This window comes from Vidua chalybeata, chromosome 1, assembly GCF_026979565.1.
Source record: "Vidua chalybeata isolate OUT-0048 chromosome 1, bVidCha1 merged haplotype, whole genome shotgun sequence".
Taxonomy (NCBI): Eukaryota; Metazoa; Chordata; class Aves; order Passeriformes; family Viduidae; genus Vidua; species Vidua chalybeata.
Window position 1 is genome coordinate 23,817,863 of NC_071530.1, and position 25,994 is coordinate 23,843,856.

A 25,994-nucleotide genomic window follows, 5' to 3' on the forward strand; every position below is an offset into this window, starting at 1 on the left:
ATTCAAATAACTCCCCCATTATTAAAAGCTAGCTTTTGTTTCTTTGCTACCCAGTTTCTCTGATCAAACCAATATTTTCTCTGTCTATTAGTAGATTACTTCTCTGGGCATAGTTTTAAATTGAACATGAATGTTGTTGACTACGGGAAAAAGAAATTGTTTTAGCACCTTCCTGTAATTTTTCCAACCTGTCACATCTAAACATGTCTGGAATATGACAATTTGTGAAATGACCTGCTGTATCCTACATGCAAGGGTAGACTGCATTTGTATTTTGGTTTAAAAATTGCTGTCTGTCTCTTACTGTAATAATCAAACAGTTTGTTGGTAACAAAATAACATTTGTTATATGTTATGGTTTTAGAACAATAAAAGGGCAAGCAGGATGTCATTTTTGAGATAGCCAGCAGGAAATGTGAGGTCTCTGCAATATCAGGGTTTTCATTAAGTGTGCTTCTTTTATGACCCAATGAAGAGCCATGTCCTCTGCTGGAAACAAAAATAAATGAAAACTATAGGCCCTGTGAACTAGGTCTGTAGGGAAAAATCCATTTTGGACTCCAAATCCTATGATCATTTTGATTCAGATAACATATAGGTGAAGATCCTGAGGCTGGGATTTTTTTATTATTAAAAAAAAAATTCCAAAGTCCAATATGTTACAACAGAGAATAGTAAGGAAGAGAAGGAATTGTTCTTCTCCCTGGATGTGCTAGGGAACTGACATCCTCCTTTACTCATAGTCTCTCTCCCTGGAAACATATCAAACTTAAAGCTACTTCAGATTCTTACCACAGGATAGAAAGGAAGGAGAGTAGAAAATGCTGTATCAATGATGTGAAGCACGTAACTCCTACAGTTGTGGGGTAAAATCCAATCTTGGACATATAATTTTTATACTGTGTTTTTCTATTGCTTGAAAAATACCATATGTGCATATATAAGCACACTAAAGCATAAAATCTTCAGTGGCTCTATATAGCATTTGCCAGACACTGCTTTAGCAGATTATTATTTTTTACCTAAATGAAGCTGAAACTTGTAGAGGATCCAGACAGTTGTGTGTTGCATTTGTTACCAGAAGGCTGAGAATGGTTGAAGACATTTTGATATGGGTTAACACCTATATTTTGAGAAGTCTTGAAACAATTGTGGTGTCTTAAGCAATCATTTTAGCTTTGTTTTTAAACCTTTCCAGTCTGTAAACTATTATTAAGTTGTTGTTAATAAGTGATGAAGGCTACATAATACACTTGTTAAAGCTGGCTTTGAGTTTGTCTAAACTGTTTTTGTAGCACTTGTGCTGAGGAAACTGATCTTCTGTGTTTAATTTTTAAGGGAAGTACATGCAGATGATGAATATTCTGAAACCTATCGCATTTGATGTGATCCACTTCATGTCCCAGCTCTTTGATTACTATCTGTATGCAGTCTATACATTTTTTGGCCGAAATGACATGGTAGGTAGAAGCATTTTTCATTTTCAAGTATCACTGTACACAGAGAATGAAAATACAGAGGAGATCTCTTTGCTTAAAATACTACCTAATATGTAATTCCCAGAAAAATTAGTGACAATAAAATGGATTTGAATGTAGGAGTAAGAAAAGGCTGATAGCTCAGCAATAAGAGAAGGAAGTACTGGGAGCATTATTGTCAGTGAGACATTAATCGTATTATGTTTTGAGTAGATAGATTCTCTATTATTTTTTCCAGCACTATTGAAAGGGAGAAAAGACAGTGTGAAATACCTAGAAGTAGTGGTAGAAAGTGGGTAGTAAAGGAGATTGCAGAAGGAGGGTGGTTTGAGCCGAGACAGTATAAGGTGATTAAATTTTTCTGTATGTATTTCTCTAGTTTACATAAGAATAGCAAATGTAGGAAAAGGGGGCCATGAAAGTTAAATAGCAACTTGAGTTCAAGACATTTGAAAGACACTTTTTAATGTCTAGTATTCTTCTGCCAAACTACTTGCATTAATGAAAACAATGTTTTTTTGAGTGATCTTGTAGTTGAAAAAAAAATGCTTGTTGGCAATGTCTTCACATAACATAGATCAGCTGTCAACAGAATTGTCTTAATAGCTGCATGTAAAAATAACTTTCTCCTATCTTGGCCCCTAAATTCCTCCACAAGTAACGGAGTCGAGGGATTCCAAATCCATCATCATTTATCATTTGTTGGCAAATTGTAATGAATTTTCAGACTCAACATATGGTTCTAAAAGATTTTGAACTGTTTGGCAGGACAAATGTACTTGCAATTTGTGTTTGCAAGATGGGTGGAGGTTTTTTTTCCTTTTGTTGTGTTTTTTTTTTTTTTCCCCCGTTGTTGTTGTTTGTTTTTTGGGGATTTGTTTTGGGCCTTTTTGGTTTGTTTTGTTAAGATAATTGATTTCCATTGGCTTAGTTTCTCTGCTATTCACATTGTATTGCATTTATGGTTATTTTTTTGCACCTCCTGTTTTGTGTTTCTGAAGCCCATACCAGCTTCCTCCCTCTGTGCTTCTAACAGAGATCAGCACAGTGCTAGGCAGGTAAATGTTCTAGCAGATGGGTGGTAAAATTGTGATGTTTTTGTACTGTGCCTACTATTAGTTTTGACAGATTGTTTTCCATGGGAAACACAATGCTTACAAGGATTTATGGTTGTAATAAACCCTCTTGTAATGCTGCTTAAATGTCCTCACTCCTCATAGTGTTTCTAAACCTTTAGAAATTAGAGATGTGTGATGGTATGTGATTTAGACCACTCAGAGAGTTCCTGATTTATTTTTGTTCGGAAAATAATGTCAAATGGGATTCTTGGAGTATGCTGGTATAACTTCCTTAAATGTTTAAAATTATTTGTGAATATTATGGTTATTTTGTATATGTGAGTTAGTACACACATAAGGAGAGCGATTGGTTATACAGAGTTCATTGTCAGCTCAGTGAAAACCAGGGATTTAAAATATACATGTTGAGTTCTGTCTGTTCATGATGCCGTCGTTGCTTTCAGACCTTGTTCAAATCATTATCCTATGTAATCAGTATTAGCTTTCTTCACTGCCAAAAATTAAACACTGTTGTAAGAATTGCTTTCAAAACTTTTTTTTTATTTGTGGGCTGCAGATTAAGCCTGCCATATCTCAAAAAAGAGTTTAATGATTAGAGGTAAAATTGGTGATGAACAGAATTATTCTGCAATTTGTTTAATACTCTGCTTACTAGCCTTACTACGTCATCAATTTATGAAATTTAAAAATCTATAGTTCTGCAAATAGAAATATCAAAAACTTGTATGAAATGAGTCAGCTGTACTGATGAGTGAAATGTTCATGATGGAGCCATGAAGTTCTGTTCTTGTAAACATGTCTCCTAGATCAGGTTGAGATTTCATCAGACTGTACTTCCAGTGAGAATTCAACTCAAATGTAAATTGTCATTTAATTTATAGAAGGATTGGGGCAGATGACATTTTAAATTAGAAACTTTGGATGCAGTAAATGGGGACCCAAATTATACCCGTTTGTATTCAAACAGAGGGGAGGAGGTCACATAAACTCAAATACTTCCTTCCCTGATTGAGCCCACTGAAAGGAAGTCTAATAATGCAGTGTACAACAGTGCCCTAAATATTGCTCAGCAAATTGCCTTTTGGTGTGAATCACATACCAGAACTGTATTCAAATCCTTCCAGGTTGTTGACTTAAATTTGTGTTTGTTACACATCCTGTTCCACTTTCTTTGTTGTGTTAGTTTGTTGGAAGTTTTTATTAACAGTGGAAGATCAAAAGTTACAATAATTATGCATGTCAAATCAGACCCTCAGCTGGTATAATCCATTGCACTTAGCAGGAAATTAGTGTAGCTATATATATGTATGTGTATATATATAAAAATAAAATAAATATATATAGCACAGGTATATATATAACTATATATCCCAGCTGAGCATCAGTCCCATACACTCCTGAGCTGTGAACATGAAGATGGCACATTTCTGAGGTAGATCTTTGTAGACATTAAGTAATAATGACTGTTTATAAAGATCAGTGGTTATAATTTTTACATATGCAAGATATATATTTGATGATTACTAGAGATTGTATAGCTAGAAAGAGTAGTGAAAACCATTTGACTTGGGTGTGGTGTGAGTGCGAGGCTTGGAGGTGGTGTTGTGGGGCACCATTCCGAGCTCATCACCCAAATGAGAAAATCTAGAGGCCTGCAGTTAAATATGGAATTATAACTATACATATATATTATATATATATAACAATATTATAACAATAAAAGATACTGGATGTTTTATTGGTATGAATGATACACTGTCATCTTCATGGAAAATAATTAGGTCATTCTTCACACCAGTGCAGTGTTGAATGCTGTGACCTCTATTGATTTTCTTTTCATTTTGTATGGTTGTGATTCTGTGCTAAAATTCTACTGTAAGTAAGTTGTGGATAGTCTTTGCAACCTCAAGTTTTGCTGTATAACTTTAAACCAAAGAGATTTCCTTTCCCAACTTAAGCAGAATGTATTTCTTCCAGTTTGAATCAACAGGACTGGGCCTCAGTAGCAGCAGATTACGCACCACACTGAACAGAATCCAGGAGAGTCTGATTGATCTGGTAAGTACCTGGATGTTGTTAATGCTTAGTGGGATAGAGGTCTGTGTGCGACATTCAGAAAATATATTTCATCATAGCTTTTTGATTTTTTTTTTCTCATTTAACATTCATTGTGAATGTGTCTAATAACATAGGCTTAGTTTCATGATATAGAGGTCACTATTGTATATAATCACTTGTTTCTAATGTACAGCGAAATGAATAGATTTTGCTTGATGTAACAGTGAAATTTGATATTTAAATATTCTATTATGATTCATGTAATAAAGAGAGACAATTCAGTATTATCCTTACTAAGAGACATTTTTTAAAAAGAAACAGATGACTCATTTTTCTTCAGTAAAAGAATAGCAAAACAGTAAGCTCTCCTGAAGATTGTTCACCTTTCAGGATAATAGAGGTTGTATACTAAGACCTCCCTTAATTTTGGGGAACTGTCCCTGATGTATTTTCTGGATTGTATACCATTGGTCATTTCATGATTTATTTTCAAAATGTGAAAAGCAAATATGGTGCTCATGTCACACTGGGAGTAGATTATTGTCCTGCGCAGGAGGATGGTAAAGGAGACTGTAGGTAGTTTCTGTGGATTCAGCTGAACAGCAGAGTTTATAAAGAAATATTGCTAAAAGCTACACCAGAAATGGAAGTTTGAAGTTCTCATATTCCACCTAAATATAAAACCCTTGAAACATTGTGAAGAAATTTCCTCAGGGTGTCATAAATGGCCTGTGTAGTACCTTATACCATGGATGCTACAAGAAGGTTTTATTTTCTGAGGCTTGTATCTTAGAAAGAGGAAAAAGATGTTCTGCTCTGACTTGCACAAGGATTTGACACTCCACAGAAGTGTACTTTATGCTTTTTTAATTCCTTGAAGCATTATATCAAATTCTAAACTGTTCTCTCAGAGAAGGATCTTAGAAGGCTTGGAGGCCATTTCTTATACGGTCAGTAGAGGGAGCATAAGATAACTAATAACCCTCGGCCTCTGTAAGGGAGAAAAAGGCTTCGTGATATTCTTCTCAAAGGCAGTGTATGCAGAAAGAAAAATTAATTACAGGAATTACTTGCAAATGAATCAGTTAAAAAATTATGGAAACATGCCAAGTTATGGAATTAATTTTTAAAATTTCTCTGTAGTGATGGTTCCTTCATTTTTTTTAGCAGTTAAAATAATTGAAAAAAAAATCTAGTAGTGAAATGGAAAAATAACAGCAGTTTTTCTTCCTCAGTCATTAATAGTACTGTAATAGATAATGTTATTGCCAGTTGAAATTAATAGCTATGTTCAATGTAAGATTTGAAAGAAGAAAGAAATCTTAGCTAACTGCTATTAGCTTAAAGACATTCCATGAGGTTTATAGTATCTTATGAACTTATGCCAATCTTATAGTATAAATGGAAATTTTACACTTTTTGATTTATGAGGAAGTAAAAGTATTCTGGGTATTTTTGTTTATTGTTTACTTATTTTTAAGAATTTGTGAAAGTCAAGGTTAATTTTCATTGTGTCATAAAAACTACCCTTTTCTTGAGACTGCATGGACAATTCAGAACTGCTCAAGGGATTCTCCGATCTTATTTTAAATTTTTGTAAATTGCTTTCAGAAAGTATTCATGTTTGTGTTGGGGCATTCAGTTTCATGGCCTGTTGGGAATTTAGGGTTGTTGCCTTGTCTTCTACCCACAGTAACTTTATTAAGGGCTTCATTTCTGTCACACTTCAGTTCCTCATGGTAGCATCAATATTTTATTTCCATAAAGATTGTCTGAATCTGACAATTTTAGTCTGTGACTAAAACATATAGATCAGAATAATTTCACAAATCTGTCCATGACTGTGAAGGTTGAGCTACGTGGTCTATATCAAGACTTCAGTAATTTAGACTGGATAATTTCTAGCTTTCCTCTTGGATTTCCTCAATTCCTTTTTTTTGAGATATGAGTGAATGAAGGCCTCTTTACTCAAATTTATTGTCAGGAGTTAGAGGAATAATTGGAGGATTGAGTGGCCACTCCCTCCAGCCTTGTGTGGAATTCTGGTAGTTTCTGTTTGGGATTGAATTAATGCTATCTAGTTTATACCAGATACCTTTTTTTTTAAAATAATACTGTTTTTATTGTTATTCAGCTGAATTTTAAGTTTCCTTTGTGAAGGAAAAAGTGATGTGGAATGGGAGTTCTACTTCTGGAGTCAAAGCACTAAGTATTCTTTCTTACATTTTTGTAGCATGTTCAGTATGAAAAATATGGAGGTCGATTGGAGGCATTCCTTAACTCGTTATGGAGCTGCGCTATTTTCCATTACAGTGCAAGAAGTTTCTGTCCTTTATTATATACTGTGCTTACGGTATACTAACCATAGTTGGAAAAGAAGTACTTGCCTGGTTTTTATTTGGACCACTAAGTGACTAAGTCAGATTTCTGACTTGTGGCCAGTATGCAAAAGGCTGCAGCAATTTGAAGCACTTCCTGAACTCTTCCCTCCATCCCTTCTCATGCATCATGTGACTCCTGCTTCTGCTGGGGGTCCTTGTCCTTTCTGAGCAGGATTCAACATTGAACTATAGCTGAATCACTTCTCCACTGGTTTTTGCAGTCTAATACTTCATAGCGAAACCAACTGTAGTTTATAAACTGCAGCAAGTCCTCCTGCAGTTTAGATTAATGCTTTACACAGTGAGCAGGAAATAGCTGAAGTGCAAACATGTGTTTAATCCTGTTAATTTTTTTGCAAGGCAATAATGTGACCTCAGCTGTGATACACATTGCTCAACGTCAGTATGTCTCTCTTACACTGATAAATGATAAACCACATTATAATAAAAAAAACCCCAAACAATAAACAATGATCAAACCGCTTCAGTTGGTAGTAAATGTGCTCCTGCTGGTGTGCTCACACTGGTTGTAATTGGGACACAAAAACATTTTTAGTTTGAACTTTTCTTAAAATTTGGATGTTCTTTATGATGAAGCAAACAGGTTCTTAAAACACTAGTGCTTTAGATATGCTTCCAATCTCAAATTGTTACAAATTTAATAATAATGAAATCCAATTATGGCTCTTTTAAAGCACTATACTGCTAATACAGATACTGGTTTAAGTATGATCTGAAATTTCTTTTGGTAAATAAATAGAATTAGTTAAAAATAAATAAAAGGGGCCTACCAATTACAAACCTTTATTTACTTTCTTATAGTAAGTTTTGTGGAAGCGTGCTGACGACTTACAGTGATTGAGTAAGCTGTTTTCTGTATGCAACCTCCTTGTCTTTGCCTTAAAGAAATACCTTTAGGCTAAATCAAAAGTGTAAGAAACAAAATCACTGTGAGTATTTGTTTTAAAGTAGTTTAGGGTCCAGTTTCATTTCTGAGAGTAAAGAGAACAGTACGACTTTCAAAGATTTATTTGGCCTCACTGTACTGAACTTCTTATGTGTATCTGAACTTCATAGTCAGGTCTTTGCACATCTAGCACAGAATAGCTTTCATACAGTTTTCTGCTATGCAGCAGCTTCAGAGTTAGTAATTTAATAATTACTTCTGGATCCTCCAGAAGTAGCACTCTACAAACACTCTACTCATTCATATAAGCAGATTGTATTAAAAAGAAAACACAGAAAGAGAAGACTGAAAAGGGGATGAAGAAGTGCTGTTCTTTCAGCCTCACTCAGATGTGGCTTAGATTAGGCTAAATACATCAAAACAAGCCCCTTTTTTGAGTTGCTTGTATCTCCTCACTGGCAGTTTCCAAGTCAGTATGTAGACAAACCTACACACATTATGTGCTTGTGTTTGTAATTTCTAACAGAAATGTGTTTTTACACAATAATGATGTCCATATTAGTTCACTGAGAGCTTTAAGGCCCGAAGTACAAGGCATCAATCAGTTTCTTGTGTGCTTTGGTGGGAATAATCAGTGCTTTGGAAGGAAAAAACTTCAGTTTCCTTGCTCTTTCTGTTTTTAAGCAGCTTCTTTATCTTCAAAAAAATGAAATGTAATTGTGATACTGCCATTGCCTAGATCTTGTTTGTGAATATGCTGTGTATGTAAATAGCTGCTTTGAGTGATATTGCTGCAAAAAGAGATTTGGAGACCAAATAACCGTGGAATACTCATAAATAATTCATTGCAAACAGGTTTGCTCAAGCAAAACTGAAATTTAGAATGAAGTTTTTTAAAGTTACTGTGTTTTACATCAGTAGAAAATCACTGCAGTAAAGTATCTAAGCATTGCAATGCAATGTATAGTAGAGTAGATGGGAGGAATTACTGATATAAATGAGTATGAGTCAATGTATTTAAGAATCTGTCTTTACTTTGGCTTTTGGACTCCTTTCCCAGAAAGTATATGTCTTTTGGCAGAGTCAGGTTAGAGATTGATGGTGCAGAGATGGAAAATGTAGATTCTTTAGATGTACAAATAAGATTGGTAGGAATATTTTTTTTTCTTCATATCTGACTTTCCATCTCTTTTTGGCTTTGACTCTTTTATCCTGTGGAATGGTGCAATTCAGTTACATTAGTCCCAGTGCTGGAAACAAATAGTTTGGTTTTACTTAAAATGTCACATCACAGGTCTACATTACGTAGTGTAGATGGGTGTCCTGTTATATATGGTTTGGCAAAATACTACTGGCAAACTCTGGAGAGTCTTGGCTGTGGAACTGTTTACCTGACATGGCTGAGCCTAGCACAGGATGCAGCTCCTAAAGGGCATAGCTAAGGTCCTTCATGAAATGGTAGCTGTGACTCTTGGTGAGGTTTTATTTGGCTGAAGATATCTTGTGCAACATTTCTAATCCATGCTTGGTCTCCTGCTGCTTAAAAGGAAAAAAAAAAAAAAAAGCTGGAAAAAAAAAAACAACCAGTTTGTGGGTTTTCTCTTTCCCCTCTTAAAAAGAGATTTCTAAGTGTACATAATGACAATTTTGAGGTGTTGTATGAATTGTGAAGGGAAGAGAACTCAGTGTATACAAAGTTCTGACATGACAAGCACTTTGAAATTATGCTAGGACTTCAGCAGGTGATTTCCTTCCTCATGTTATTAATTTAGAGTTCTTCATACAGCTTTTTTTTTTTCCTTACTTGGCTGTATTACCAAGTGGACTGGAATAATTTACTGAAGTTTTTGAGCGTATTTAATTGGATACATTTTCTGGGTTTTGGCAATTGCTTGGCCTCTCTGGGACATTTTTGTCACTTCAGACTCTTGCTGGGCACTAAAACTGGGCTGTTTCCTGAGGGGTGCAAGTGTACAGCTGAGCACTTGGGAACCAGCAGCAGCTCTTCCTGAGAAAATTTCTTTGAACAAGAAAGGGGTGCAGTAAAAATGTGTATGAGAGGACCAGACCAGCTTACGTGGCTTTGTTCGCAAGGTAGTGGTTCAGGTTCTTATGCTGCCTGTGCATGTAGTTTTCTGTGGAGTCTCATTTGACATTTATTATTTTAGGGCATAGTTCATGGCTCATTTGCTCAGTTATCTGTCAGCACACAATGATTCCTCATAGAGACATTGCTGCATTGGTTGAGACAACCAGTAGTAAATAAACCTTCCAAATTGTTGTATTTTTTTAATGCAAAAAGTCTGCCATTTACCTTTGAACAAAAAAAAATCAATGTGAAAGATCCCAGAAATTTCGGTGCAAACTTAATTGAACTGTTTTACTGAAGTCAGTGGGACTGACCCAACTGAGGTTTGGGGCATGCTTGTTTTGTGACAAAGAGCATGGAGGATCCCCACTCCTGAAACCAGAAACTCATGTGTGCTGTGAGGCAATGCTGATCAATTCAACCCAAAGACAATGTGTAACGTGTACACTGTAAATGTTGGGAAGTTTGTGGATCCCTTTAATGGCTCTTCAATAATGCTATAAAGATACCATTTGCATGAAAAGGATTGTAAATAATAGAAAATTAATAGCATGGTTTCTCAAGATGGTTTGTAGTTTGGTTTTTAAAGATCAGCTTTCTTAATGCCTGAAGAGTGTTGATCACATTGCTTATGTTTGATTTACTTTCTTGCGAGTTGAGGCAAGATTACCTGCTTGGTAAGTTTTGTGCCCCTCAGCAAGAAAATACTAATTTTGCAACTTAAAACATAGTAGGAGTATTGTGAAATACCATTTTAAAACCTTAACACATTTACAACATATTCAAGAAGTACTTTTACCTTGAAAGCAATGTGCTTTTGCAATTGGCCCTACATATAATTTCCAGCATTCAGTTTCAACAGTTAGGGATGTGTAAGGGGAGAAAAAAAAAAAAAAAAAAAGCCTGATTGGTTGCTTTCAGTACATTTCTTGTGATAAAAAATTCTTGTACATTAAGCATCTACTTGGAGTTAGTTGAACTATTTTCTGTCAGTTTTTGAATACAATAAGAAGTTATGCTTTCTTTGATCAGTTTGTTTTCTTGTAATCAATGCTCATGATATTACAGAAACTATTAATTACAGTTTTTTAAACAGAGATGATGGAGCTGTCCTGTTTTATGTGAACATTTGGGGTTAGTCTGCTTTTCCTCATCCATCAGCACACATCAAGTTCTTGGCAGAAGTGTTGGTATGTCATAGCTGCTGTAGGCTGTTCTACTGCCAGAACCTTTTTGGATAGTACAGTTTTGTCCATGCTTTTTGAACACCACTTACTCCTTTAAGACCGGGATTTCTTCAGTAACATTTTGAGTTATTGCAAAATCAAACCTAAAATGTTTGCTATTGTGTATGTATATTAAATCAAAACAATTCTGAAACTGAAATCGTATGCAAAAACTATTAGGCCAGAAGAAGAGCAGTTTTAAAAGATTATTGGTTATGCGTGTGATCTGCAGAACTTTGTGTGCTGGGGACAGGTTGTGGAGTTTACTGGTTTTTTTTTAAAGTTAGTGGAGGTGGATGATTGTAATTAACCGTCAACTATTTCACCATTAGCAGATAATCAGTTGCTTCAGTCATAAGTTCTTTTGGATGACTGAAATAAAAGTGTTTCTGTTCTCATGACATCAGCCCTGTAAAAATGTCTATCTTGCAAATTGAATGTCAAATTTTTAACTTAGATAATTAGCTTATTAATTTATACTTCTGATTTAGGTAATTAGTTTGTAGTCTCCTCTTCCCATTGAGATGGAAGGCTTAACAGAGGCTTGCCACTAGGTTCAGCCAAACTTGAAATGAAAACATTCTCTTGTTACAGATGACATTTTTAAAAGAGATTGAAGGAGAGGCTTGTTCCTTACACTAATTTTATTTTTCTACCTGTTCATTAAAAATTTTCTTCTTGGGTGTAAACAATTAAATGATAAAGTGAAGTAGCCAACAGTTCAACAATATCACGCTCCCATTCATCTGATACCTGTATTTGCTGATACATACCTTTTTGTTGTAAAAACATGTTCCAGATGAATTTCAATTCAACTGTAGGTATCTTGCAAAGATACTTCCCAAAGCATACACTGTAGCTCATACTACTGTTATTAGCAACCCTTAAATAGGCAAAGCAGCCATAAGCCTGCTTTAACACTTCATCCTGATATTTTCAGGTCTTTATAGCAAAGCAGCTTGTAAAAATGATTGCTAGTTGGGTATGCCTATCATGTATAGCATTAGAACACACAGTTCTTTTCCTGTAACAGTATGAGGAAATTAAAGTAAGACTAGAGAAAATTTAATAGGTAAGACCTGCTGTAAGGCAATACTGGTTAACCTGTCCTGGTGTGCCTACAGCAGTTCATTTGGTTATTGTTCAGATAAGTCTGGCGCTTTTAATTTTTTTTTTAATTTTTTTTAACACTTTGGGATTTTTCTTTTTTGGCAAGGAAGGAGAAGAGCATCTTGTAGTTTGCATCAGTTCCATGTATATCTTGAAATGATTTTATCAAATCTATTATGTGCAGTTTTCTTACACGGATGTTGTGTGGGCTGTGATGTGTCTTTGACATATCCCAGTTCTGCTGGATCAGCAGGACCTGCTACTCTGATGCAGGGAAGAGCTAAGCAAGTTTATTCTGCTTTAGTATTGCTCTCTGCATGTTTAATGCTGAGTGCTACAGTATGTTCTCAGTGTAACTTGACATTTCTTGAAACTAAAGTTCGACTGGATTCTATTTAATTTTCTGGCTTCCACTCCCCTCCTTTCCTCTTCCTCTTGAGGCTGGCAGTTTTACAGGACTCTGCTTATATGGTACACAAAGGGAATCTCTGGCAGCAGACATTTTCTTGCATATTTTCTTCATTACTGGAAGGGTTAACTTTAGCAAGTCCAGTACACTGAAAAACATCAGATTTCTTTAAATAGTCTGTAGCCTTTTTTCCTGTTCCAGCCTGTGTATTTTGCCCATTTATTTGCTGCTTTCAGTCATTTGATCATTTCTGTAAATGAAGGCAGGAGGAAAAAACACATGCATCACTGAGACCCTTTCAGAGTGATCCTGTGCTTCTTTGGGGTATTGGCACACTGGCTGTTTGCTTTTTGCTATCAACATGCTTTTGCAGTGCCTGCTTTTTAGAACAAATTAGGAGAATGAAATGCTCATGCTGTTTGGCCACGATATTTGAACCAGAGTTTGACTCCCTGGCTGAGGGTAGCATTATCTTTGACTTAGCCAGTTTTCATGTACCTTTTGTGTTCTTCAGATGCAACACATTTTTGGCATTTAAAAGATGTTACCTTCATGAGAAGAAAAAAGGAAGAAAAAAAAAATTAAAATGTGTTTGGAGTGGCAGGCAACTTTGAAGTGAGATAAATACAAAATGAAGTCTTCATAATATTTGGTTTTTACTTAATTTGTAATTAGTCTTTGAAAGAAAGAAAGCTTCTTAAATGTTTACTGCTGACACTCTTCCCCCAGCTCTGTCACTCATTGTCTCTCCTAAGGGTACAGCATTGCTTGGTGAGCTGTGAGTTTGGCTGCTTTTGTCCTGTGTAAACACTTCAAAACTGTTTTTTTTTTCATTTTTTGTTGGTTGTTTGGGGTTTTTTGTTGTTTTTTTTTTTTAATCTGGGTTTTTGTGAATGGAATGAAGTGAAAAATATAAAAGAGCAGGCAGATAAAGAGGGAATTGTAATAATTAATCAATATTGTCTTTGCCTTAGTTAATGCTTTTAGATAATTGATTGTTGGTTAGATGTCATTGCCTATCTGCAGTAAACATGTGGATGTGCTCAGGAAGTACACTTCCATAGAGCTCTCTGAAAGAGGTTACATGAGCTTTAGCAAATATCCAGGCCTTTTGGCTTGCTTATCCATTCTGATAAACTCAGCAGAATGCAAACTTCATAGTATTGTGAAGCATCTAGTCAGTGTAATTTCAGATTTATCTGGCTGAGTGTGAACACAGATCAGAGCAAAGAAAATTAATTTTTCAAATAACATAACATTGTAGCTAGCCTTTATAATTGTTCCTATGCTCAGTGCAACTGTATCTGATTACATTTGCCATAAGCTTCTTTTAGAAGCTTTATCTTCTGCTTATTGATGTATTTCTGTGAGATCTTTTAGTGCTACAAATGATGTGTTGATGGAAATTCTCAGTCAGCAGTCCTTGTTTTAATGTCAGAATTTCTGTGGGGAACCATCAAGGTTCCCTGCTTTATTGGCGTTTTATGTCTGTAACCTTATTACAGTATTTTTTTATAAGTCTGAAGGTACTTCCTCACCCTTGTTAGTGAGAACTCTGCTTTCCCAGACTGTGCATTGTTCCATCTGCTGTAGCCCATTGTTTGTGTTTGACGTCTCTGGAGATGCAGAACTGAAAGAGCCTTTCTGATTTAGCAAATCCACCTCCTATTGCCTTGGGCTGTCACACCACAGGAGGAAACTGCCAAATAAAATCTGAGAGAGTTAAAGTGGAACTTGTGAATTTTTGTTCGTCCACACCTCAAACCACTTTTAACAGCTTGGCCGCTATTATCTTCTCAGTTGTCTTATATTCTTAATGTCACTTTTGGTTTGGCATTCATCCAGGCAGTAAACACATTCTGGTGCTGCTTTATCTATAGCAGCAAAGTTTTGATCTTTCTGCTCATCCTGTATCACTTAAATTCTCACCAGGTCCTTACACATTTTGACATAATCAATTTTCACCTGCCCTACCTTTAATTGCTGCAGTACTACCACAATGGGTCTGTCAGATATTTTGCTATCAGAATAACTGCCCTGTTGATTTTCCAGTTTTCAACTGATTGTATGTGCAATACTTCTCTTGGTGTTTTGAGGTCTGCAATGAAATATTCCTCTTTGTCTCAATCCTAACATATAGAATGAGTGACACCACTACTAATTTCCACCAGTGTTTCAGGTGCTCACTGCTTTCCTCTTCTCCTTAAGCAAAAGTGTCTGAACAAAACCTGTTTGAATAGCAAGTACTCTATTTTGGGTCACTTCTCACAGTTGTTCTCTGTTGTGGAGCCCAGAAGAAATTAATGGCTACTGTTGTGGTTAGCTTGAGTCTGTTTTTCTCCCTCTTTTCATAGTTGCTTCACTGCAATTTCTTCTGTTTTTATTTCTATCTCTAGTTGGAACAAACAAACTATTCACAAACTTGAAAGCTGCTTTTTTTCATTATGTTGTTTTTGTCTTTATCTTTTTCCCTTTTTTAACCGCAATTTCAGAATTACACTAATTTGTTTTTAGTCCAAACATAAATGTTATGTTTAAGTATTATTATTGTCATATTGTTTGGTTGTGCCTATGCTGTTTATAGCAGCCATGTTGAGCCACTGATTTTACTTTTGTAAAAGCTATTTTTTCCACTACTTTGTCACTGTTACTGTTATTTGTTTTCATTCCATGCTTACAGGCTGATATGTTGTAGCATCCATAGACTGTAGACTCTGGCCAGGGTCTCTATTCCCAGGGCTCTTACTAAAATGAGTGCCATATCCTGCCTGTCTTCTTACCTGTTCTGGGTGCTGTGCCTTTCCTTTGTAGCATTTCTCGTCTTCTTGTGGCCTATGTATAAGCATGGTATGAATAACTAACTCAAGCCAACCAAAACTATCTTTATGTTTTCATGTTTTCATGTCCTAAAACCCTCTGAAGACTGGGAAATAGACAGGCTTCAGAGGGTATCCCTTTGTACACCTGCTCTGGGAATTTCTTCTTTCTGTGATTCCTCTTCTAGCCGTGCCTTGTACTTAGATTCCTTAAATCTGGGGGGTAGAATTTTTTCTCTATTTTTTTCCTTTAATTTTGGAACAAGCATTGTTATAACCTGTTTCTCACTACAGATTCTACTCTTTTGCTATGAATATTTCCTTGCTTTCTAGCATTGAGATGTCTTCAGGATAGAAGTTTTTGTGGACTGGATTAGTTAAGGTGTTAGGGCATGGGTTGGACACAATGATCTTAAAGGTCTCTTCCAACCTAGTAATTCTGTGATGGAGAACATCAGTTGTTTTTTACCTAAGTTAGCCACTGCTTATATAAGCAGTAAAGCCCATGCAGAAGTAACATTCCTTTGATCTGTCTCTTTATTTGGTTGCTGTCAGATTGAATATACAGTCTCCAAGGATGAGAAGTTAGTCTCCCAAAAGACAATTGGGCTGAAGCCTGTTTGGGTGTTAAGGTGTAGTGAGAAGATTGTTCGCTGCCTTTTTCTTTTAACTTATTTGTTCCTTGGCTACTGATTTACATGATCTGATTTTTTCACCCATTTCACTATACTGTTTAAATAGAAATAGGCTTGATTTAAATTACACCCTAGAATTTGAAACATTCCTTCATCTTATCTGGCATCTGAAACTGTTCAGCTGGAGCCATCCTTGCTGGTTTTGTGGAGTTTAATTTGTTTAATTCTTTGTTTCAGGAGGTGTCTGCTGATCCTTCAGGAACTCTCACAGCTGCTGAAGAGAGAAAAGAGAAGGTGCCAAGCCCACATCTCAGTCATCTTGTAGTTTTGACATCTGGCAATTCGCTGTATGGTTTGGCAGAGAGAGTGGTGGCCACGGAATCCTTGTAGGTTGTTTACTGTACACACTGTATTTGTGATCACTGAAAGCTATTGATGGTTTAAGAAATTGTGGTGACAATCCAAATCCTTCTTGACAGGTCAAAAATTCCTATCTCTCCATGTGATTTTAAATATGACCGATAAAGGTGATTTCTGTATTGAAGGTACTGGAGTCTAATTCTTTGGTCTAGCGACACGCAAACACAAGAAATGAAATTTTACTGTAGATGATCCAGTAATTTCTGATAATACATGGCCAAATCCATCAGGAAAAAAGTTCAATTTCAAAGAGGCTTGTGGGAATATTTAATCTGTATGGTTCATTTTCACCTTATATTAAATACTTGACTCAGAACTGCTTAGTTCATATCAGTTTGGCTTGAATCACCCTGATCTTTGCAAGGGATAGAAGTGTACCTATGTCACACCACAGAAGACATTATAACAAATTAATGCAAATGTAACAAAATTATTTTTATTTGATAAGAATAATAATAAGAGCTAGGAATGTTTTTTTCCTCACATGAGATGACACTTGAAGATTAGGAGTTAATTTTAAAGTATTTTTTTTCATTTATGCTGAGTTAGAAATATATTTTCTTATTATGTTGTTATTAACAAATTCTACCCCTGGGAAGGAATATGAGATCAAGTTCTATTTTATAGATTCACTAGCATAAAATTAATTGGGGATGTTATTTTGAAATTCTAAGATGGATTTATTAATACTGATGTTGACTGTCCTGCAGTGGAAATTGTGTGATTCTTGGTCAATGACTTTACTAGACCTCATCTCAGACTTTTGCAGTGTATTCTCAGTAAAATAGAAATAGAAATACAAATTTTTGATATTCAAGCCTTGGTCTCTTTTTTTCAGATATTTTCTTGTTTGCAAATACATTTTAAAATTGTCAGAATTGAGACTGCTAGTTGATATGCTGGCATGCAATTGATATGGTTCTTCTCGGGACTAAATTTTCCAAGGTTACATATTGTTATTGCCAGATATGTCAGCTGTAGAATAAAAATTGTAAAGAGACATGCCAAACATTGCACTTAGTTCACAGTAAATTTTCTTTGAATTTTCTTTCAAAGGGTATTTCTGGCTGAGCAGTTTGAATTTCTTCAGCCTCATCTTGATGCAGTGATGCCAGCTGCCAAGAAGCCTTTTCTTCAGCAGTTCTATTCTCAGGTCAGAATTGTGTAATTCACAGCTGATTTCCATACAGAAGATTTGAAACTTGTACATTATGGTGAAAATACTTCTACATCATAGTTATATATTGCTCCTACTGGCCAGATATTTACTGAAGTGAATTTTATTTATTTTCTATTTCAGACAGTGTCAACTGCCAGTGAACTACGTAAACCAGTTTATTGGATTGTTGCTGCTAAAGCCATTGATTATGAACAAATGCTTCTTCTCATGGCTAATGTGAAATGGGATGTGAAGGAAATCATGTCACAGCACAACATATATGTAGATGCTCTTTTAAAGGTGAATAGTTTATGGGAAGTGGTGTGCTAGAGTTTATATAAACACTAAATTGCTCTAATATTTCACTAAAACTGTTAAAGTGGCATGGCTAGGACAATACATCATCCTGACAAATGGGAAATTACTATGAGATCTATCCAGAAGTGTCATTATTCTTGCTTCTAAAGCATTTTTTTTCAGTGATGATTTTTTTGACTACATGGTGTGTGAAAGTGATCAAAAAAGTTTAATGAGTCTCACATTGAAGTCTTGAATGGTAGAGAAATGTGTAGTAAGCAGAGTAAGACTGAGGGAAGTTCAGTGGCCAGAGATAGCATTTAAAAAAAAAACCCAAACACCCTATTTGCTATTCTGAATAATTTTGCTGATTGTCTTTGACATGTATCATAGGAGCTGTAGGTCAAATCAGCACCAATAATGATCATGCAGTATCTAACTGAAGTTGCTATATTAGAAGTTAACGTTTGAAAAGGAAGCTAAAGGGAAGTTACGCACCAAACTTGTCAATTGCATTCAGTAGATGTCATTATACAATTGCTGTGTCTTATGGCGTACAGGACTAGTTCTTGGGACAATGCCTTTCTCATCCTTTTATATATGCCTGATTAGTGTTTCTAAAGGTCTTCAGAGGGAAGTTCTGGCAGTGGTAGAATTATGCTAATTAATGATACTATCTTAATTACCAATTCTTTTCAGAGAAACTGGAAATTTTATTTTAAAGATGTGTCAAGTGTGTATCACAGAAAAAGCTACACATCTGTGTGGAATAACAGTTTGGATAACACCTTCATACTTTGTAGGTCTTCTCTGCTAAAAAAAAAGGCAAAGAAGGAAGAATTTGACAGAGGATATATCATTGCAGTGAATTTGGTGGAATCTTTGTGATTATCCTTATTTATGCTGCTGTGACTTTTTGGTATCAGTTTGTGCTTAAAATAGTTGATCTCTGGGGCAAAACTTTTTTCTTCTGAGTATGCAACTGCTGATGAATTTGCTTCAGGACAATCAGAGCTAATACAATTCATAACCAGCTTTGGTCTCTCTAGTCTATAGCTAGTACTAGTTGCTACAAAAGCTTTTAAATAACTGCTAAACAATGAGTGATTTTCTGTGTACACTGGGACTCCAGGAACATCAGATGTGAACACAGTGATTAAAGTAATAATCAATTACTTTCAGCCGTGTGCACACATACACAAAGTTCTATATTCAGTCATAGTATGTTGGAAGCAGATAAAGTGGGGAAAGAAGATTGTTGAAGAAATAGGTTGTGGAGTGTTAGGCATCTTCATCTTCAGAAGAATGAGTTGTATGCCAGTTAAAGCATGACGTTGTGGTACCCTGCATCTTGTTGCCGAATTCATCTTTCAGAAAATTTGTGTTGAATGCCGATTGGTTACTGAAATTCTCTTCTGACTTTCTTCACTTACTGAATTTTTGAGAGGGTCTGTAAGAAAAAAAGGAAAACCAAAAAAACCTAGATTAACAGCCTTGGAAATAAAATCTCTGTTGGGCAAGTATGGTCTTAAAAGACTGCCCTGCAAATGACTTTTGCTGGTTATACAGAGGAGTTCATTACCATTCTGCTTGATATTGAAGTAATTTGATACTTTTTATATGATAAAAGCTTTAATCATTGGCAAAGGGCTTCTGTTTCACTTTACATCACAAAAATCATTGTAGCAATAATTGCATTCAGTTGTGACTAGTTTCTCACTCGAGGTATCAGCTGAAGTCCATCCAGGCCATTGATGATTTGTTTGGAAACAGGTGCCTTCCTTTAACCGAAATTGTTACCTAGTGCTGCATTGTGGTCCTAAACTGTTAAGATTTAGTTTCTTTCGGTGGATTCTCTCAGCTCCTTCTAAAGCACTGAAGAATTACCTAATGTGAAAAGTTGAAGAATGAAAAGTGGTTACAATGTTTCTGAGCTTCTCTTTGAAAGCCGGTGGGGTGGGTATTGAGAGGGATGAAGAGATCATAGCTGGATTTTCTTCAGTGTCTGTATTTTGACTTAAAGAAGTTAAATATGAGTTTAGGGAGTGAGGCAATGAAAATGGCACCTGAAGGATAAGCTACTTGGTTCATTTTCAGAGGTGTCAGTTTCACAGAGAACCACAGCTCTGGGGAACAGAGCAGCAGTTCCTTAAAAAAAATCACTGAGGTAATGTGAGTGATGTTCTAGAAAGTGATATGTTTTCTGCTTTACACATCGAGTTGTCTACAGTTTGTGCTTATTAAGCCCCTCTTCTTTGCTCCTACTTTTCAGTATTCTCTTTCATGTGTATTTCTAATTAATTGTTGCTGTTGTTGGATGTATAGAGTATGATCCATTTTTACATTAAAGAGTAAACATCTTTTATGTTTTATTAGGAATTTGAAGAATTTAACAGGAGGTTGAATGATGTGTCTAAGAGAGTTCGTATTCCATTGCCAGTCTCCAACATCCTTTGGGAGCACTGCATACGCTTGGCCAATAGAACTCTTGTGGAAGGGTAAGTATTTATCAAAGTCTTGCTTTTGGGTAAGTATCTCTATAATGATAATGTTTATTTTATAGAGTTAAAAGTCCTAATTTTATAGTGTCCTTGTGAGTTCATGTGCTTTTGGGGACCCTAAAAGTTAGCAGTGCTTAACACACTCCATAGCAATTGTTTTGCAGTCTAGTGCAGCATTAAGCCTAAAGAGGGTGGTTTTGATCCTAGATACTGCTGAAGAATGACACTGAATGTTCTATTGAAGCATTTGAAAATACAGTACTCTTTCAAAGGAACTTCTATATGAAAATTATCATTTCCCAGCAGAGTAAAGAAGGAAGTTACAATATAATAGTCAGTACTTCCATGGTGATGCCATTTATCTTTGCCAGGAAGAAAGATGGAGTTATTAGCACTATCAGTTTTCTTAAAGTACCTATGGAAGGTGAGTTTTCCAAATTCATCAAGAACAGAGAGGTGTCTCAGATGGCTTGCTCGAGCACCTTAGTCAGGAACCTACACCTTAACTTATTTCTTGCTCTTGTTATCAGTATCCCGGCCTTTTTGGATTCAGTTTTGTAGCCTGAGTATTGTAGACTTTTCATTCCCTGCATTTATTTTTATGGCTTTGTCCCTCTGCTACATATGATCGGGCTCTTACTAGAACAGCTTCTGCATCATAGAATGTGTGCTGTCTTCCACTCCTTCTACATGTTTTCCATACTTCTTTCCTGGTTATCTTTAGCCTATTCACTCCCTACTACCTATTTTACTTCTTTCCATCCCACTCTCCTGCTGTCTGCTCTAAATTAGGACTTCAACAAAACACCTTTCTTCTCCAAGTGTTAGCTGCCTATTGAGAATCATCAGCTTCCACTGCTTCCATAAAGCCATCATTTTTTTTGTCTCCTGCCCATTTTTTCATGCCATCATCCTTTTGCAGTCTCTAGAGAGATCAGTTTCTTGTTCAGGGTAACTACTACCATCCATGACCTGTCTCTGGCTTCTCAATTTCCTTCGTATAACATATGGCCTATACAACTAGCTTTCCTTTTTGAAATTTTATTTTCTATTTATCATGCCTCAAATAAAAGGAAGTGAAACAAAGGCCCATCTCTTCTCCTCTCTGTTCCCCTTACCTTTAAGTTGATAACACTGTCAGTCACTATCAACCTCCTCTACCTCAGCCATTGTGTTTGTTTTCTACTTGTTTCCTTTTCTTACATCACATTCATCTTTTGTGGCTTCAGTGTTCATGAACCATTCAATCCTTATCTGTGAAGATCATCACTCATATGTCTTGCTCCATGCTGCAGCTCAGGTTCATGTTTGCGACTTACCATGAAACTTTGACCGTTACTTTTACCTAAGCAGGTTGGACTAGGAATACTTTCCCGATACAATTTGTCCTGTACCATTTCTGAGAAAGCAAAAAGTACTTATCATCTTCTCCCAAATACTTGCCTGTAATTTCTTATTCTTGGCCAGTTTTGTTATTTTTACATACCTTGTAAGTTCTGTGGAAAGGGAAGGAAGGTGTTCTGAATAGGTGACTCTCTGAATTTGTAACTTCTTTTAGCTCTGTATTCAATGAATATATGAGTTGAAAGCCATGAAGGAGATGTTTTTCATCCAGTCAACTGAAATTGCTTTCATCAGGCTCTTCACTGAATGAAGAATTACCTCCACTGCAGTCAGTTACATCTTTCTTTAACTTTTGTCCTTCCCTATCTCCTAGTTCTGTCTTCTCTCCTGTTTCCCAGCTGGCTTCTTGAGCTTACTGAAAATCATCTGCTAGTCTTCTATGAAGCTCCAGAGGACTTTTGCTTTGGCCCTCTCTCTTTTTGTCTCTTACTTTTGCATTCTGCAAATTCTTTCTGTGTACCAACTCTTAAGTGTGAAATGTCTTCATATTCTTAACCTGACTTTTCTGTGTATCCATCTTTCAACTGCATGTTTCTGCTGCCTCTTTTGCATCAAACCTAATAATTTGGGGAGTGTATAATAACTAGGATCAACTTTGTGAACCAGTGAAAAACTGAGCTTATTTTAGATTTGGTAGAGGGGAAGAGTGAGACAGGGTTGTCACTTGTGGGACCAACTGGTGGATGATCTGGATTAAGTCTCTGAAGTCACTGTGCCCCAGACCCTGTACACAGTTGAAATTGGCATTCTTAAGGGCATTGCAGTGTCATTTCCTTTGATCTTGACAAATGCAGTTCCTTATCCATTTGAAGAACTGCAAAGATCGTTTTTCTCATTTGTTGCCTATCACTCCACTGTGATCCTTGCTAGTATTACTCTGCCCTTAAAGTCATCTACTGTCTCCTCTAACCTTTCACTAGTTGCTATCAACCTGTTCTCATTAAATCATCAACTTCTCACAGAGATGAGCCAGTGCTGCCACCCTTCATCCTCTGGTTGCTGTAGCTGTTTTTGAACAAGTAGCTTTGTGTCTTTGCTGCTCCCACTTGTTTCAGCAAGCTCCTGGTGACCATGCCTAAAGCTGCTGTGGTACCTTTCAGACTGCAGTGGTCATGATCTCTTGAAACTGTTGTCCAGTGTGCTAATTAACATTGGTTTAATTTCGTCTAACTTACTTATAGTAAGTTGCTCAATGTAGGATTTTCTGTGGCTTTTGGAAGAGGTGTGATTTTTCTAAGTGTCACTGGGTACAGTGAGGTTCTGTTTGATGACTGGGCTAAAATGTGTTGTACTAATGCAAATATAGCTTTGCAGCAGACATCCTAAGAGAAATTCTTGTCTGCTCCTAAGAGAAGTTCTTGCCTGCTTTTGACTTAAAACCATAATTTTGCTCCTCCTCAAGGTTCAAAAGACTAAATTAACTTTGAGAAGCAAAATTAATTTTTAGTTCCTTCTAAGTTCTGCTTTGCACTGTTTCTCTTTTTAGTTATGCCAATGTGAAGAAGTGCAGCAATGAAGGACGTGCCTTGATGCAACTGGATTTTCAACAGTTTTTGATGAAACTAGAAAAGTTAACAGACATTAGGCCTATTCCAGATAAAGAATTTGTGGAGACCTACATTAAAGCATACTACCTGACAGAAAATGACATGGAATCCTGGATAAAAGAACATAGGGTAAGAGTTAAATTTGCATTCTTTTCCTCTCTATTGAGAAAATTCATCCTGATGATAAAAACATGCTAACAACTATAAATAATCAATAGTTCTATGTGTTAAAAATGAATATAGGCATATATATGTATATTTTCATTTATTTTAATGAAACTTATAGAGGAAGCAGTATAAATATAAGTGCATGTTCATTTTTTTCATATTAATTTAGTATGTGTTTGAACTGGTTCAACATCTGATGACTGGGGAGGATGACTAAGCCTTACATCTGCCTATTGTATCAAAAATGTAGAAAACTAGAGCAAAGGGAAATTGAAAACCTTTGTGAGCTCTTCAGAATATGCCAAAGTTCACAGCTTGATCATCAAGAATTACGTTTTGGGATCACACCATCATGGCCTTTAGGATTAGATTACTTAAACTAAGTTGTAAGGCACAATGGAGAAGTCATTGCTTTTTCTTTCTTCATTTGATACCGCTTAATCAGCATTTCTTGCTGAGATAAGTCTATATTTCTGTTTTGAGAACATTCAGATGATTTCACTCTAGCATGAACTAACAATTATAACAGATCTGTATAAGTAATAGTCACATGCTATTGGGGATGCCCATCTTTGAAGTAAAAAGTCTTTTAAAGTGAAGCACTTGAAATCTGTATTTTGGGATTAAATCCCACTAGAAACGGAGGGAAGAAATATGTCTTTGATTGAATTTTCCTTGTATTGCCTGGAGCCCCAACAGAGATCGTGAGCTATGGGGTTTGATGACCTACAGGGAAAAGCTCTTTTTTAAAACACATTGGTGGAAGCTGTGTTTTGGATAGTGTTAAGGCATAAAGGTAATACTGGCAAATATGGTGTTTCCACAGGTGTTAAGAATTGTTTTCTTCAGTTTTTTGACATTTTTTCCTCCTTTATCATATACTGAAATTAAAATAGTTTGGAGACTCTGCAGACAGAAGCATTTAGAAGCTTACTGGAAATGGGAAGTCAAAATAAAAAAGATCACCAACATCTATCGTAGTTTGTGGAAAAAAAAGTTTTTGTGTTAAAAGCTTAATCATTTGCATGTGTTTTCCCACCAGGCCTCCCAAAGAATGGAAAATACATTAAAAATTGATTTATATACATGTTCACAGAGTTACTTTATGTGAATTCTTTCCAGTACTTTCAAAGTCATAAGCATTTTTCATTATAAGCCACCATGTAGCAAAATACAGTTTTGTCCTCTGCCTCAACTATGAAAACTATCCAGACATGACTGAACTACAGCTTTAAATCTCCCCTGTGTACTGATGCTCCTATCAATTGTGAAATCCACTCTGAGTATGTCTGCATATTTTAAAATTTTCTGTCTTTGTCTGGTGTTTTATTCTGCCCTAACATGATCTGTTTTTGTTTGCCAGGAATATTCCACTAAGCAGTTGACCAATCTGGTGAATATTTGTCTGGGCACCTACATCAACAAAAAGGCAAGACAGAAGCTGTTAGCTGCCATTGATGACACAGACAGGCCTAAGAGATAACTGGAGAAAGCTGCTTTCTTTCTGACTTGTACCTTTTTCTGTTCATGTGAAGCATGCAAACATTTCTCTCATGGACTAATGACAACATTAGAAATGTTGTGCATGACCTTTCTTAGCAACATTGGAGGCACTCTGAAGTGACAATGTTCTAAAATACGACTTTTCTACACAGGGCCACTGTGTATCATTGATGAGCTATAGGTTTTACAAAAGTGTATCCTGTAAGTAAAATCAAAATCAGAGAGAAACACAATGGCTTAATATATCATTGATGCTCTTTTTAAATAAAAGGGCTACTTGAAAATATGATTTCTTTCCTCCCTGCTTTCACCTCCAGAAATTGTGCTGTATTATAGTCCAGTGTAAAGTGAAAGGAGATGTATAATAATTTGATCTATGTTTCCTGCATGTGGATTAAGAGTGCAGATCAACTAAGTACTGTCATGTTAGAGCCCATCATCTTCATATGTATTTAAAAATGTCTCTTTATTTCAGAATTAATTTAGTCATATCAAAATGATTGACTTCAGATTAATAGAAGATAATAAACATTGTATGCTAATATGATTTGTTTGTAAGACTTTGTTTTTCCAATTCAACAGTGCAAAATGTCAGCAATAATGCCAGGGAATTGGAGTAATGATTTTTGACCGAAGTTTTGGATTGATACTAAGATAATATTCCTGTTTCCTGCATTGCTGTAGACATCCTGAGTGATCTTGAGCAAAGTAAAATGGCTTGACTGCATATGTGCCCTAGAAATCAATTTGTCAGAGCATCACTGACTTCACTGAAATGTTCAGGTTTACCTTTGGTTTTCAGTATGT

The 25,994-nt window shown here is 35.9% G+C and overlaps 1 protein-coding gene across 1 annotated transcript in view; it reads left to right on the plus strand.

The window, feature by feature from the left end:
• VPS50 (VPS50 subunit of EARP/GARPII complex) overlaps positions 1-25,734 on the plus strand; it is a 79,165-nt gene extending 53,431 nt beyond the window's left edge. The window contains exons 21-28 of the mRNA XM_053946873.1: positions 1,339-1,460; positions 4,535-4,615; positions 16,426-16,574; positions 17,665-17,761; positions 17,909-18,067; positions 20,441-20,562; positions 23,456-23,645; positions 25,048-25,734. Coding sequence (XP_053802848.1) covers positions 1,339-1,460; positions 4,535-4,615; positions 16,426-16,574; positions 17,665-17,761; positions 17,909-18,067; positions 20,441-20,562; positions 23,456-23,645; positions 25,048-25,167 — 1,040 coding nt within the window. The 3' untranslated portion in view covers positions 25,168-25,734. The remainder of the gene's footprint in view (positions 1-1,338; positions 1,461-4,534; positions 4,616-16,425; positions 16,575-17,664; positions 17,762-17,908; positions 18,068-20,440; positions 20,563-23,455; positions 23,646-25,047) is intronic.
• The last annotated feature ends 260 nt before the right edge of the window (positions 25,735-25,994 follow it).